Source organism: Zootoca vivipara, chromosome 16 (assembly GCF_963506605.1).
Source record: "Zootoca vivipara chromosome 16, rZooViv1.1, whole genome shotgun sequence".
Taxonomy (NCBI): Eukaryota; Metazoa; Chordata; class Lepidosauria; order Squamata; family Lacertidae; genus Zootoca; species Zootoca vivipara.
Genome location: NC_083291.1, coordinates 14,486,184 through 14,499,994, shown reverse-complemented (window position 1 = coordinate 14,499,994; position 13,811 = coordinate 14,486,184). Strand labels below are relative to the sequence as shown.

The following is a 13,811-nucleotide window of genomic DNA, read 5'->3' as shown; positions in this document are numbered from 1 at the left end:
GGATCCAGTCCTCAGAAAATAACATCATTCTGAGCAACAAAATAATATGCAGATGACTTTGAAATTGGAATCAACAATTTTCTGAGAAATTCTGAGAATTTTCTTTCTCACACTCCCTCCTCTCCTGAAGTATTGGAGAATTTAAGGCAGGGGGACACACCTGGAGAATATTGAGTGATGCACATCCCCAATATTTCCACCATGGATTGAGAATTTCCAACACATGTGGATGCCATCAATTATATTGTTGAAGGAAGCAGTGGCGCCCCCCCCCCATTCCTGCCAGTCCTTCCGCCTTAAGCTATTATTTCCTTCATCCACCAGTTTAAACTAGCAATATAGTTTTGTTTAGGATTAACTGGGCCTAAATTTCTCTGGATAGAATTATTTCTGATAATGAAGGATATTTGGTGAAAATGTTGCTTCCCATTTTTTCTGCTCACGATAGGGTGGAGCATTCGGCTCTAAGAGAGAGAAAAGGAGACAGAAAAGGGATATTGAAAGCATCTTTGAGTGTGAAGGATCAGAGTCAGAGGCTGTTGGAGTGCCTGCTTGTTCCTTCTACACTCTGCTTCTTTATTGCTGACCTAAAAATTAGTAGCACTGACTCAAATTTTGCAGGGTAGACAGAGGAAGGAGGACTGAAATCTCCCAGAACAGTTTTGGTTGTAGGGGTGTGAAATTCACAGGCGCTAAAACTCACCACCACTCCTGGAGCATATAATATGGTCACCACCACAGTGGTACCTCGACTTACAAACGACTCGACAACCGAATTTTTCGACTTACAAATGGGGCAAGTGGCCGCACGCTTACGAATTTCTCGACATCTGAGCGGAAACCGCGGCGGTTTTAGATAGGGTTTTTTCGACTTACGAATTTTTCCGCTTCCAATGCATTCCTATGGGAAATCACATTTCCAGTGGCGCTTTTCGACTTACGAATTTTTCGACCTACGAAGGTGCCTTCGGAACGGATTTAATTCGTAAGTTGAGGCACCACTGCATATCGTACCTACAAGCCCTAGTCAAAGTGATGCTGTATCATCATGGAACTTCACTCCCAATGCTTTGGGAAAGTTTTAGCACTCCTGGTAAGAGTCTTCTGCCAGTTCATCAAAAAAAGGGACCACTGATGGGCATCTTTCTAAAGCATCTTCTGGTAAAAGGAAGCTGCCCAGAGGTGAGAAGAGATGGAAGCAAAGGCAAGCTCTTTTCTTTTTATTGTGCATGTGCATTGTACAGCATGCAACCACCTACAGACGGCAAAGGGCCCTGCTTCTGCTCTTGCAGAAAGGAATACCCCTTCCCCCATGCTTTTGGAATCAAATCAGTGCAACGTGAAATCAGCAGTGGCACATCTGGGTGCAGCTAAAGGATCAGCAATGAGAGGGAATCTGTCAAGAGTGAGCTTTTCATACATTTTCCCTGAGAGAGAGAGAGAGAGGGGGGGGCTCTTTTTCTTAGGATCACCTGATCAGGTTTTCACATCTGGTGCAATGCTCACTTAAAGTAACATCTGGAGTTTGCTTTCAGCGTGAACAGCAATGAAGAGCTCGTACGTTTTTAATATTCTTCCAAGCACTGCACATTTTTTGCACAACGTTGTTTTTTTCCCTATCCAGTGCTATTTTGCTTTGTTACCTTGGACTTCCATTGGTTGGCTTCTGACAGTAATTGAAATCGATAGAACTTGACTTTCAGGTAAAAAGCAGAGAATCGCAATAAAGGTGTTAGAATCAAAGGCAAACTAAATTGTGAAAACTGTGGGTTTGTGTTTTGTTTTTTGTTCTTTTTGTTTTTTAAATCACATTCCATTTCAATACCCACATTTAGCAAATACATTCAGATCTCTCTGGTTTAAATATTTGTTTAAGGAAAATGAAAATGAAATAATGGGTAGGTATATATTTCAGATGTGTATCTGATTTAATAGTCATTCCCTCTCACAGGGAAATCCTGGGAAATGCAGTTCTGTGACAGGAGCTAATGGGAAATTCTCAGGAACTTCACCCAACAATGATCCCCAAGATTCTGTGGGGGAAAGCATTGCAGTAAAAGTTCGATACAGTGGATATAACTGTTGTCCAAGTAGACTAGTCAGTAGATTAATTTACAACACCAGAGAACGAAGAATTCGGCTTTTTTTCTGAGCTCACTGGCACATTCACAATGCTTCAGGGAATGCTTTGATGGTCAGCGTGATGATTTCCTTTGTTATTTTTTATTTTCCAAACCATTTTTTTCTTATACAATGCTTACAGGTCTCTGCTCCTTTTGTGCCACAGGTCATCTTGGTTCACTGAATGCAGTCATCCTGCTCTAATGAGCTATTGCTTATGTCCGGAAGCAACGCTAAAGGCTTTGCATCTTGCGTTCTCTCCATGTCAAAGGGCACCCAGCTTTTGCTAGTGTTTCTTTGAGAAGTATGGAAGGTGCTGGCTCCTTTTACTATTTCTTCCCTCCTATACTTCCAAGATAACAGCAATAGAGACTGAAGGAGTGAAAAGGAAAGAATATAACCTTACAGATGCCTTCAAAGTTGTAGCCATTCAGTTTCCATATGAATTTGACTTCAGACTATCTCCAGGAGTTCTTCTTCAAGATGATTTCAGTGTAGGATCCCAACAATACTGGAACTATTCCCACCCCCCTTATAGTTCATGTATTTGCATCTGAAGTATGTACCTAAGGGACACACTAAATGTGAAGTTATGAGATCCATTATTAAACTCCTGGGCTTGTACCAACGAAGTCATTATGTAAGATGAATGACTTCTGCTTATGGAGCAGAACTTCCATTGTCCCACACCCCCTCCCCACCCCCACCCCCACAAATCTGCTCTGGAAGTTTCCCCTGTGAAAGATTTTGGCAGTCAAATCTAACAGTGCATATTGTTGCTAGTTAGCATGAGAAGGGGTTAAGACCATAGAGGTGAATTGCTGATAGGCAGACTCAGGTCATAGAAACGTAATTGATAGAGAAGGCTCTGTGTGATGTCATTTCCCTTCGTCTCCTGGGAGGGAAGCAGCAAAGAAATAGTTCCTATTCCCCCCCTCTCTCTCTTCAGGTTCATGCCTGAGACTGTTTTTGCTGTAAATACAAGGATTTTACCGGCATATATTTTTACCACTGTTGCCACTAAGGATGAATGCTTGACTGTTTTAAACTTACTTTTCAGCCTATAGCCTGTTTCTTTGATAAATGGGGTACCAAAAAAGGAGAAATCAACCAATGACTAATTCCTATGCTTTCAATTAAACTGCTTAAGATGGGATTTAAACTCTGCTCACCCACAAGCTTTTAAATGTAAGCTGATCCATTTGTCTCAACCCACACATGTGGGTCTGTAGACGGATAAAATATAGTTAATAAGCGTGATAAAAACCCATCACCCTCAACCTTCTAGAATAGATTTGAGGCCTTCCGTCCTAATTTCAAACACTTTAACTCAACAGACACCTACTTAATCCTGCTGACAAGGGTTGCCCCTGTTGTCGTGCATTAGGAACAAGCTCCATAATTCTGACTACGTTTTGTTGCAAATGGAGAATTCCTATTTTTGAAAAGGCTGCCTTCTATTACGCATTCCTGGCATATACTGAAGGCGGATGGTGCAAATTCTTTAAAATTATTTCTATGTCCTGCTGATACTCGCTCTATTTATAGTGCACAAAATGCCAGGTCCTCGGCGTATTAAAAGAAAAATCAGGGTTTCCCACCTCCTGCACTTTAGAACTACAGCAGATGCAAGTTAGTACCGAAAATGGGTAGATATGTCGTTTTCAATTTAGTTAGTTATAACCAGTGCTTTTTTCTGGGGGTACACAAAGGTACGCAGTACCAGCACCTCCCCCCCCCCAAAAAAATGTTAAAAGTGTGGCACTTACTGTAACAACTTAATGGTGAGTACCACTTTTTTTTCTTTAAAAATCACTGGTTATAACTGTCCATAGATATATGCATTAATATTTACTTTCAAAAATATTAATGATTTTAACACAGGGCAAATATAAGCCAGCAATGGTTCATGATGGTCTCCAGCCCTCAGAACTACTAATATCACCACCAAGAACAGATAGCAGTTCAAGTGCAATGTGGCTGCAAACCTTGGTTTAGCAATTACAATTCCGTTTTAATGAGGGTAGCAAAAAACAATCTGTGTTAATAAGATTAATGAAATTTGAAAGCCAGCAATAGCCCTAAGGCTCATCAATTCCCAGAGTCGTTCTCCATACTGAACAGGCCCCCCACTTCTTTATCAAAACTAATTTCCCTAAATGGTATTAAAAAGGAGGGTGGTCTGGAGCCCATTTTTTAAAGATTGCATCCGTTTGCTAAGAGAAAAGGGGAGAACTCCTAGGCTTTGGGATCGTAGAATGCAGTTTTGTTATGCTGGAGCAGCGTAGGGGCTAAGAGACCAAGTTTCTGAGGGGAAAGTCCTGAACCTTATATTTGCCAGTGGCAACAAACTCCTGACATACCTAGAATGCTAAAAGCCAATTCACTCTCTTGATATACAGTGGTACCTTGGTTCTGGAACATAATCTGTTCCGGGAGTCTGTTCAGCTTCCGAAATCGTTTGAAAAGCAAGGCGCGGCTCCCAATTGGCCGCAGGAGCTTCCTGCACTCAAGCGCAAGCTGCGCCGGAAGTTCGGCTTCCGAAAAACGTTCACAAAGCAGAACACTTACTTCCAGGTTTGCAGCATTCGGGATCCAATTTGTTCGGCAACTAAGCCATCCAATAACCAAGGTATGACTGTATGTGCTTTCCTGTTTTGTAAATGGATCAAAAGAGGGGTTCATCACACAGGGTAACAAACAGCTCTTGTGTGTTAACTGGGAGACCCTTTGGAGTTTTGGATTTCATTATTCCATTCTGGTTAAGTCCAGTCCGTGTGTTACCAATTTATGCAATGTGTGTTCAGAAATGCAACATTTGAATCAGCTCACAACCCTGTAGATTTAGGACTGGGAGGAACAGACCAGCATAGATTTTAAAGCTTTTGCAGAACAAAAAATGACCGGTGGTTCTGGTCCTGTGGAAATGGGAAAGACAGGGAAAGTTACGAGTTATATTTTCTCTCAGACAACTACAAAAGTAGATAACAAAGCAATCCTGGCTTTGAAGACAAAAGCAGGAGCCTTAAGCCAGGGAAGCTAAGCCGGATGACATGGGAAAGCAAAGCATGGATGCCACAGTTGCTTAAAGGGTCTTGGGGAGATAGAATCCATCTAAGAGGATTTATGTCAATTCCAAACCAAGGAATATTCTAAGAAGGGTTACTCCATGGACAAATGCCGTCCAGGGTATATAAAGTCCTTACATTCTTCATCTGCCAAAGGGATAAGGCTAGAGTCCTGGTTCTTCGACTGACTGCTAATTCAACAGTATTACGAGCCATAAAAAGCAAACAAACACTTTTGTGTGATGGTACTCTTCACAGCAGCCATCACTTTTGAAATAACTGCATTGTGAATGACACTGAAGAAAAAGGGTGCAGACTTGGAAGAGGAGGAGGAGGAGGAGGAGGAGGAGGAGGAGGAGGAGGAGGAGGAGGAGGAGGAGGAGGAGGAGGAGGAGGAGGTGGTATCAGAACTGAAGAGGTAACAGGGTTTGGTGAGCAGGAAGGGACTGTGGCAGAGAGCAGTCCAGAATTAGAGGTAGAAGAAGAGGCTGGGCCAGAGGCAGAGATGAGGCAGGCTACTGAAGAAGCCAGGGGGTCTCCCCCTCCTGCTGTGACCTGCTCCTTCCCTGCCCCCTGCTCTCCTAGAACCCGGAGAGGTATGAAGAGGGCAGAACAAAGACAGACAAGGCATAAGAGTCTCAGATTGCTTGGGAAGAACCCGGGGGGGAGGAGATTTAGGGAGCTGTGGGGAGGCAGAGACCTTCATTCCTCGCAACAGCCTCCTTGAGCCAATATCTACTGGGAAGAGTCGCTGTGCTCGCTGTGCTGTTTGTTTCTTTGAATGACACTGTATGAGTTATTGCTGGTCCTCTCCTGACACCTGTCCTGACATCAGGGTGGATGGCAATGGTTATCCAGCAACATATGGAGTTGCCAGAGTTTCCTTATCCTTGCTTGGAGCTTGGGAGCTGGGCACTTGAAAGACCACCTGTTCCCATATCAACCTGTCTATGTGCTGAGATCATCAGTGAACGCTTTTCTCTTTGTGCCGTGATCAACTGAGGTGGGACGGTGATCAGGGGAGGAATCTTTTCAGCGGTGACACCTTGCATATGGAGTTTGCCTAAAAGGCTTTTCAACACTAGGCAAAAGTTTTCTTCTTCTCCCAGTATTGTTGAGCTTTAAACTGTTTTGATGGCTGCTTTCCAGTGTAATTTGATTTTGCAATATGGGTTTTGTTGTTTTGTATCTGATCACGGACCACACTGGAAACTGTTTGGCTGAAGGGTAGCAAAGGTATAAATCTATTTCACACGCTGCCTATTGCTCTGTTCCTCGCTTGGGTACTCTCCAAGTCTGAATCAATCTCTGAGCTCAGTTTTGGATTGTTTGGCCTGATTGCTACTCGTGTTTGAGATTTGGGCTTGTAATGCACTCAAGAGACAAGAACAAGGAAATCGCTTCCTTGTCAGGTGTCTGGTGACAATTAAAAGACAGGAGAGGAGGAAGGAAGGATCTGCACAGTACAGTGTTTTTACAGGCTTTATTCCAAGTACAAACAAAAGGTATGTGTACTGTGCAAGGGCCAATTACTGCTGAGGTTGTTTATGGTAGTGCATTGCAAGGTTGTGCTTGTTTTACATGTTAAGTTAGGTTTCTAAGACATCCATTGTACACAGCACAAGGAAATTGCTGTTGATTACTGTTTTCCCCCTCAGAAGTTCACAAAAGAAGATAACAAACAGCAATTTTCGCAATCGTGGGTAGTGGGTTATACTGCATTTCATCACTTTTCCTGCCACTTTTACAAGAAACCTTTTAACCTGGCACCTCTTGGGGTCCAGAAGGAACTCAGCAGCTGTAGTATTACTCCAAAACCTGCATCCAGATCCTCACTCAGCCAATGAAGCTCACTGGGTGACCTAATTTATGTTGCAGGATTGTTTGGGGAATAAAATGAGGAGCAGGAGAGACCTCCTCAGAAGAAAGTGGAATAGACATGCAATCAATCAATCAATCAATCAATCATTAACTATAATATTGAATGCTGGCTTGCATATGTCTGTGAGCTGTGATGGGTTAATCAGGCGCCAGTCATTTAGGAATTGGTCATTAGGAAACCAAATGATGTATGAGACTGTGTAAATTAAAAAAATTTCAGGAGGCAAGCTGGCCCCTGACTGATTCATCTAACCCCTTTTTAAAATTAGCTTTGATGGAGAACTTGTCACAAAAGGTTGTAAGATCTGTGTGGGCAGAATTGAACATCCAAAGAAACTTTTTCTCAGCTAGGAAGCCAAACACAGAGCATAAGATGAGATGTTTTCCCCAGACAACTAAAACATTATTTGATATATTTTCCAGGTTAGAACAAGAAATAGGAAAACTAGAAAGTGAAGAATCCCAAATATCTGCCAAAGAGAAAATCATCTTAGAGAAACTAAAGGAAACAGAGAGATCCTTTGAGGACTTCCAAAAGGTAAAAGCATTTTTAATTAAACAACAACAACCTGATCATCTACAAATAAAGTGTGAGATGTTGAAGCAAGAGATTTTTCTTTTGCAAAAATGATGGGCCTTTCCACGCTTGCCACTTATAGTAGAGTAGTTTGTGGGTTTTATTTGGATTTTTTTTTTTTTTGCATGCTGCTATTTGACATTGGCATCATTCAGCTAGTATTCCGGAATAGGGTACTCAAAAACCTGCTTTTCCTTCTACAAAAATTGTTTTATGTGAAAGATCCAGATTCTCAAATATTTCATGTGTGTGGAATGCGTACAAGCATTGTCCTGCTTTCTGTGTGGAGGGAGGTGGGTGGGCATGATTTGGAAGATACTGGTTTCATGCCGCTTTTCTCTGACCGGTGCATGTTGCCTGCTCGTTTGCAAGCTCAGCTCAGACAAGAGATGCAGTATATACAGATGTTGGCATTGAGTCAAAGTACTCCCCGTGACAGGAGCAACTGCAAACAAAATGTCACCACAATAACCAGGTTGTGAGTCGAAGACACATGGACCATAAAGAAGGCTGATCGCCAAAGAATTGATGCTTTTGAATTATGGTGCTGGAGGAGACTCTTGAGAGTCCCATGGACTGCAAGAAGATCAAACCTATCCATTCTTAAGGAAATCAGCCCTGAGTGCTCCCTGGAAGGACAGATCGTGAAGCTGAGGCTCCAATGCTTTGGCCACCTCATGAGAAGAGAAGACTCCCTGGAAAAGACCCTGATGTTGGGAAAGATTGAGGGCACAAGGAGAAGGGGACGACAAAGGACGAGATGGTTGGACAGTGTTCTCGAAGCTACGAACATGAGTTTGACCAAACTGTGGGAGGCAGTGCAAGACAGGAGTGCCTGGCGTGCTGTGGTCCATGGGGTCATGAAGAGTCGGACACGACTGAACGACTAAACAACAAGACACATGGACACAAGCATTTTAGGTTAATGGGCTTTAAAAGGCCACACATTTATTGGTTACAGAGTGTGAGTGGTATTGGCTTAGGCACTGTATCCGAACAGACTATACTTGACTTCTGCCCACTCTGCAGGGAGTCACACAAGGGTTAACCACCTGTAGGGGGAGCTTGTTGGTGCAAATCAACTGGAAGTTTTCCCCTAGAGTCACCGGAGGGTCATGCCATGGCCCTAGCCACCACCTGGGCATCAGACAGGAGCCATGACCGCTGGATTCCTTTAACGGAATACCCTTAAAGGGGAGGGGTGGGTGATGGCCACAACGTCCCCTCCAACACACAACGCATTTTCAAATGCCAAACCACCAAACCTTACAAAGTTGTGACGATTTGCTACGAAGTAGGCGAAAAACCAAGTGGCTGGACCCAATCTGCCAAGTGGAAAAAATTCCTACCAGGCCCCTTTAGACAACCAAGGTGACCGACCGAGGTCCATAGCAAGGTCAGGTGCTGAGGCAAAACCTAGAGGGAGGGAGGGCAGGTGATCCAAGGAAGCCTGGAACAAGAAGGAAGAGCCCGTGGGCCTATGGCCATTTTTAAACAGCCCTCCCCCCAGCCAGCTGGATTGGCTAGCTAGGGTGCGTGATGCGGGCACAGGACTCCAGTGACGCAGGGGCCCAGCCATGCCCCCCCACGAGCACAGGAAGTGATTCCTGCTCACAACACCTCCCCTCGGGGAAGAGGAGAGGCTTTCACTAACCATATATCAGGTGGACACGGAATTCCTCTTCTAATCACTTATACTCTCACAAGATCAGTATTCCAGAATAAAGGTAAAAGTAAAGGGACCCCTGACCATTAGGTCCAGTCATGAACGACTCTGGGGTTGTGGCGCTCATCTCGCTTTATTGGGCAAGGGAGCCGGCGTACAGCTTCCGGGTCATGTGGCCAGCATGACTAAGCCGCTTCTGGAGAACCAGGGCAGCGCATAGAAACACCATTTACCTTCCCGCCAGAGTGGTACCTATTTATCTACTTGCACTTTGACATGCTTTCAAACTGCTAGGTTGGCAGGAGCAGGGACCGAGCAACAGGAGCTCACCCCGTTGTGGGGATTCGAACCACCAACCTTCTGATCGGCAAGCCCTAGGTTCTGTGGTTTAGACCACAGCGCCAGAATACTAGGTGTTAAATACCCTACCGCCACCCCCCAAAAAAGTTGTGAAAGGGCTTTTCCAATGCACATGCTACTAACGCTTATATTTACTGGCTGGATGAACATGAGTGTACACAGGGCTGTCTTAACCATACGCATTAGGGGTGTGGGCCACCCGGGCACCGGGCTCTCAGGGATGCCAGGTCAAGAGTCCGGGGCCCGAGAGTTGGAGTCTGGGGAAGAGCCCACCCATCAGAGCACCGTGGCAGGCTCTTCCGCTGCCGGCGGCTCTCCACCGCGGGTTCGAGGCAAGCCGGCTGGCTCTGCCCTCCTGTGAGCCTGGGATTGGTGTAGGGCTGTGGAGAGGCCCGCCCAGAGTACGCTGCCCACCTGACAAGGCACCCAGACTAGCACCGCTTCCTCACGCTCCTCTGTGCCCTGCTCTGCCCTGTCTGCACGCCTCAATGGCCGGCCCAGAGAGCATTGCCCCCCCCCTAAAAAGGTCATCAACTGTGGGCAACCGGGGGGGGGCTGGGGGATTTTTGCCTCCCGGCGCCACATATGCTTAAGACAGCCCTGAGTGTACATTATGGGTATGACTATAACCGCAGAAAGTTCTGTCAAATAGCAAAAATGATGCTGGTCTACTTTATACCGTAGGACTGTTGTAAGTATTATTAATGTAATGTATACCAAGTATTCTTGAACATGCAAGAGTTTTATATAAATGCACATAACATGAACAAAAAACGACTGATTCCAGTATTTTTCTTTTTTTCAGAGCTTCTCGCGCCAAGATGGAGGTAAATGTTTTTCTTCTACAATTTACATCTAAAACTGGTACTGATAAATGACCTTTCTATTTGCTATTACCCTACCACGGTTTTTATTATGTTGTTAATCTGCCATCCATCTATATTATGTTTAAATTGGGTGTATGTGTGTGTGTGTCTGGGTAATGAAACTGAAGTAATGCTTTCCCCAGAGTTGCTATTACCAATGGCGAATCTGTTTGTAAGCTGTCTTACTTTAATGGAAGCCAGGTATCTCTATTCTAAATACATTTACTTGAAAGTAGATCTTAGTCGTTCTTTGATCCTTAAGGCACTTCCCTATTCAGTCCCATGTGCCTCTGGGTGAACCCTTATGAATACTGGTGCTTCCAGGCCTTCGCTGAAATCAGAAATGACAACAGTTAACTTGCAGGTACTGTACAACAGGAACCACCGCATTGGAAAGGGACTTCCTCTTGTCGGGACTTATAACAAGTTGCACTGTTTTTGCTCTGCATCCGATAGTGTTCTGCGTAGTTGTTCTGGTGTAGAAGTGATTGGCAAAGCAAACTCAAGCCTCTGAATCTGTAATGACCGGCATTCTGCAATAGATCACCAATCACCTACAAAATGCTTGCCTTAAAATGCCTTGCAAGAGTAGGATCTGAATCACAATGGCCTTCTTTTCTAGGTCTTAGTGGGTTTCCGGTGCTTATGTGACGCACATTACCCTGTAGTAAAGTGAGATCACAGAGTTTGGGTTTCCAAAGAGATTCTGGAACTCAGCCGTGAGTCATGACTTGAACATTTATTGATGAGGTTCCCTCAAAATTAACTGCAAAGAAAGGGGTTTTTTTTCCTGCCAAAGGAATCTTGTAAAACACACAGCAGCTTGTTCCACACATTTGCTCAGTGATGGCAGACAATGGTGTTGCCATAAATAAATGCTTTGTGTCTGTTTGTGGGAGCAGTTTGTAAGGCACAACACACAAAGGCCTGCTTCTTAAGTCTTTTGGATTTGTGCGTGGAAGCACAATTTTAAAACAGAAACATTCACCCAGGTACAGTTTAGTTTATATTCATCATTAGTTTATGCTAAAAGGCAGGCTGGCTGGCTTATAAATCAACTTAGAGAAACTGGTTTTTTTGGGGGGGGGAAGCTATACAGAGCTGCAGAAAAGATCTAGGACACCACATGGCCCATTGCACAAAATAAAGACTTTTAACGGTGTGCTGTGTTATTATATTTTAGCTTCCTGTTTATTAGTAAGGTGTGTGTTTTGTGTGTGACTGGTCTCCTTAGAATAAGATGAAAGTCAACCAAAAGGTTTCCAGGTTACCACTTCAGAGAGAGAAAGAGAGAGAGAGAGAGAGAGAGAGAGAGAGAGAGAGAGAGAGAGAGAGAGAGAGAGAGAAAGTTGAGGGATGTATCTCCAGCCCTTCAATAACCATCATGGGATGGTTTACATTTCAAAACATGAGCAAACAATTTTTGCAAAAAGCATATAAATTCAAGTTTGATGGAGGGAATCAGAATGCAAAGATTACTTAATATACACATTTTAGCTGTAGAAACAAATTAAACACCCACTAGCTTATGAACACAAAACCATAACTAAACAATATATTTCATTAAATTGGGAAAGATTTGAACTCACACTAGCAATAAAAGCTGGCAGTTGTAGAATTGATTATTCCTGTTGTGTAATGGTGATTGCTTTAAAAAATATATATATTATGTTCAGGGGTCACTGACCTGCTAAAATCGAGAACCTCCTGACACATGATTATGTGCACGTACAACTAGAAAAGTTTTAGTCATCTGGTCTTTCTCTCTCCAACCTCAGCTAGTCTATTGAATGGCAGTCAAAGCAGCGTGACTCTGCATTTTGCTTGCTTTGATGCAATTATCTGTCACAAAGCTTCTGATGTCTATTGTTTGGGGCGATAAGTTAGGAACTCTGCTGCCTAAGCGGTGAAGCCTCTGGGGTCCATATGGCTGTACCTAACTGTATTTCCTGTTCTCTGACAACCAGATGCTGTAAATTACATTTACTCCCAGCTCCCCGAACTCACAACCCTCTATTCACGAACAAAAGAGCCGGTTCCCGGGAAAGACGGAACAAACAGGGTAACTGGTAAGTCTCAGCGGAGCATGGTTTATTCTTTCACCCAATGTGGCAGACATTATTTTTTCAAAAACATATTCGATCCCCTGGGACTAATGCCCAGCTATACTTTAAACAGGGGGAAACAGCTCGTGAATTTGCACGTAACCAGCAAGCAACCTAAATATGTGTTTTTCTATGTTATATCTATTTTTTTAGTTAAAAATAATAATCAAGGGTGGTTAAACTTTAACCGAGATATCGTAAGAAGGGAGTTATTTCTCAAATGTAAATATGCAGTCGGGGGGGGGGGTTTATATTTGAGGGCCTGGACTTTAAAAAACTTACACAGCAAGGACATTTATGTTTGTGAGCAAAAAAAAAAAGTATCAACCCAATTCTGGAAGTAATTGGCGGTAGACTGCAAATGCAATTCAGCAAACATGAGATATGGTTAAAATTCATTGACCATTTACACAAGTCAGTGCTTAAACACACAAGTCAGGCCACATTCGTACCATAACCTTAAAACACATTTAAAGTGCTTGGATTCGCCCAAAGAGTACTGGGAACTTTAGTTTGTTGAGCGTGCTGGGATTTTTTGTTAGGTGTAAAGTGCAGTTCCCAATATTCTTCAGAGGAAGGCAACGCTCCTTAAATGAAGGGCATAGATGTGACCCAAGTATAGAATGCAGCTTATCCTCTGTTTCAATGAAACTCTGTGTCTTGCATGTAAAAAGAAGCATCAGCTTTACATAGAGCCTCCCTTTAGAAACACGTCTGGACTGGAGATGATGGTTTCCTGGTTTCTAAACAGACAGCATTCTAGCTTCTCCTATTTTCCATGCGTAGACAAAAATACAGCCTTGTGAGGGAAACTGACACTTGTTTTCCAATTAGGATTCGAAGCAAGATGTTGAGTCCAAATGTTTGGGGTTGTTCGTTTGTTTTTAAGTTCACTATACATTGCAAGTGTGTGGGGGGGAGGGGAAAAAAATGAAGAAACTTATAAACACCTATGTTAAGAGATGGAATCCAGGTGGGACTTCATTCTCATGAAGCACTTAAGTCGATCATTATTCTTTTACTGCTCATCTGTCTACTAAAGTCCCATTCTCTGGGACTTCTACGACACCAACGGGAGAGATTAGTAATATTCCAAAACGATGCAGTGTAACTGAATGTGTCCAGGGGAAAGATATTAATAGAGGTGGTCTTCAAATGTAGCTGTCA

At 43.4% G+C, this 13,811-nt stretch overlaps 1 protein-coding gene across 4 annotated transcripts in view; it reads left to right on the top strand.

The window, feature by feature from the left end:
• PALM2AKAP2 (PALM2 and AKAP2 fusion) overlaps positions 1–13,811 on the top strand; it is a 232,062-nt gene that overhangs the window by 85,903 nt on the left and 132,348 nt on the right. For all 4 annotated transcript variants that reach the window (XM_035097032.2, XM_035097034.2, XM_035097033.2 and 1 more), the window contains exons 4-6: positions 7,494–7,608; positions 10,479–10,500; positions 12,507–12,608. In XM_035097032.2, the coding sequence (XP_034952923.2) occupies positions 7,494–7,608; positions 10,479–10,500; positions 12,507–12,608 (239 nt within the window). The remainder of the gene's footprint in view (positions 1–7,493; positions 7,609–10,478; positions 10,501–12,506; positions 12,609–13,811) is intronic.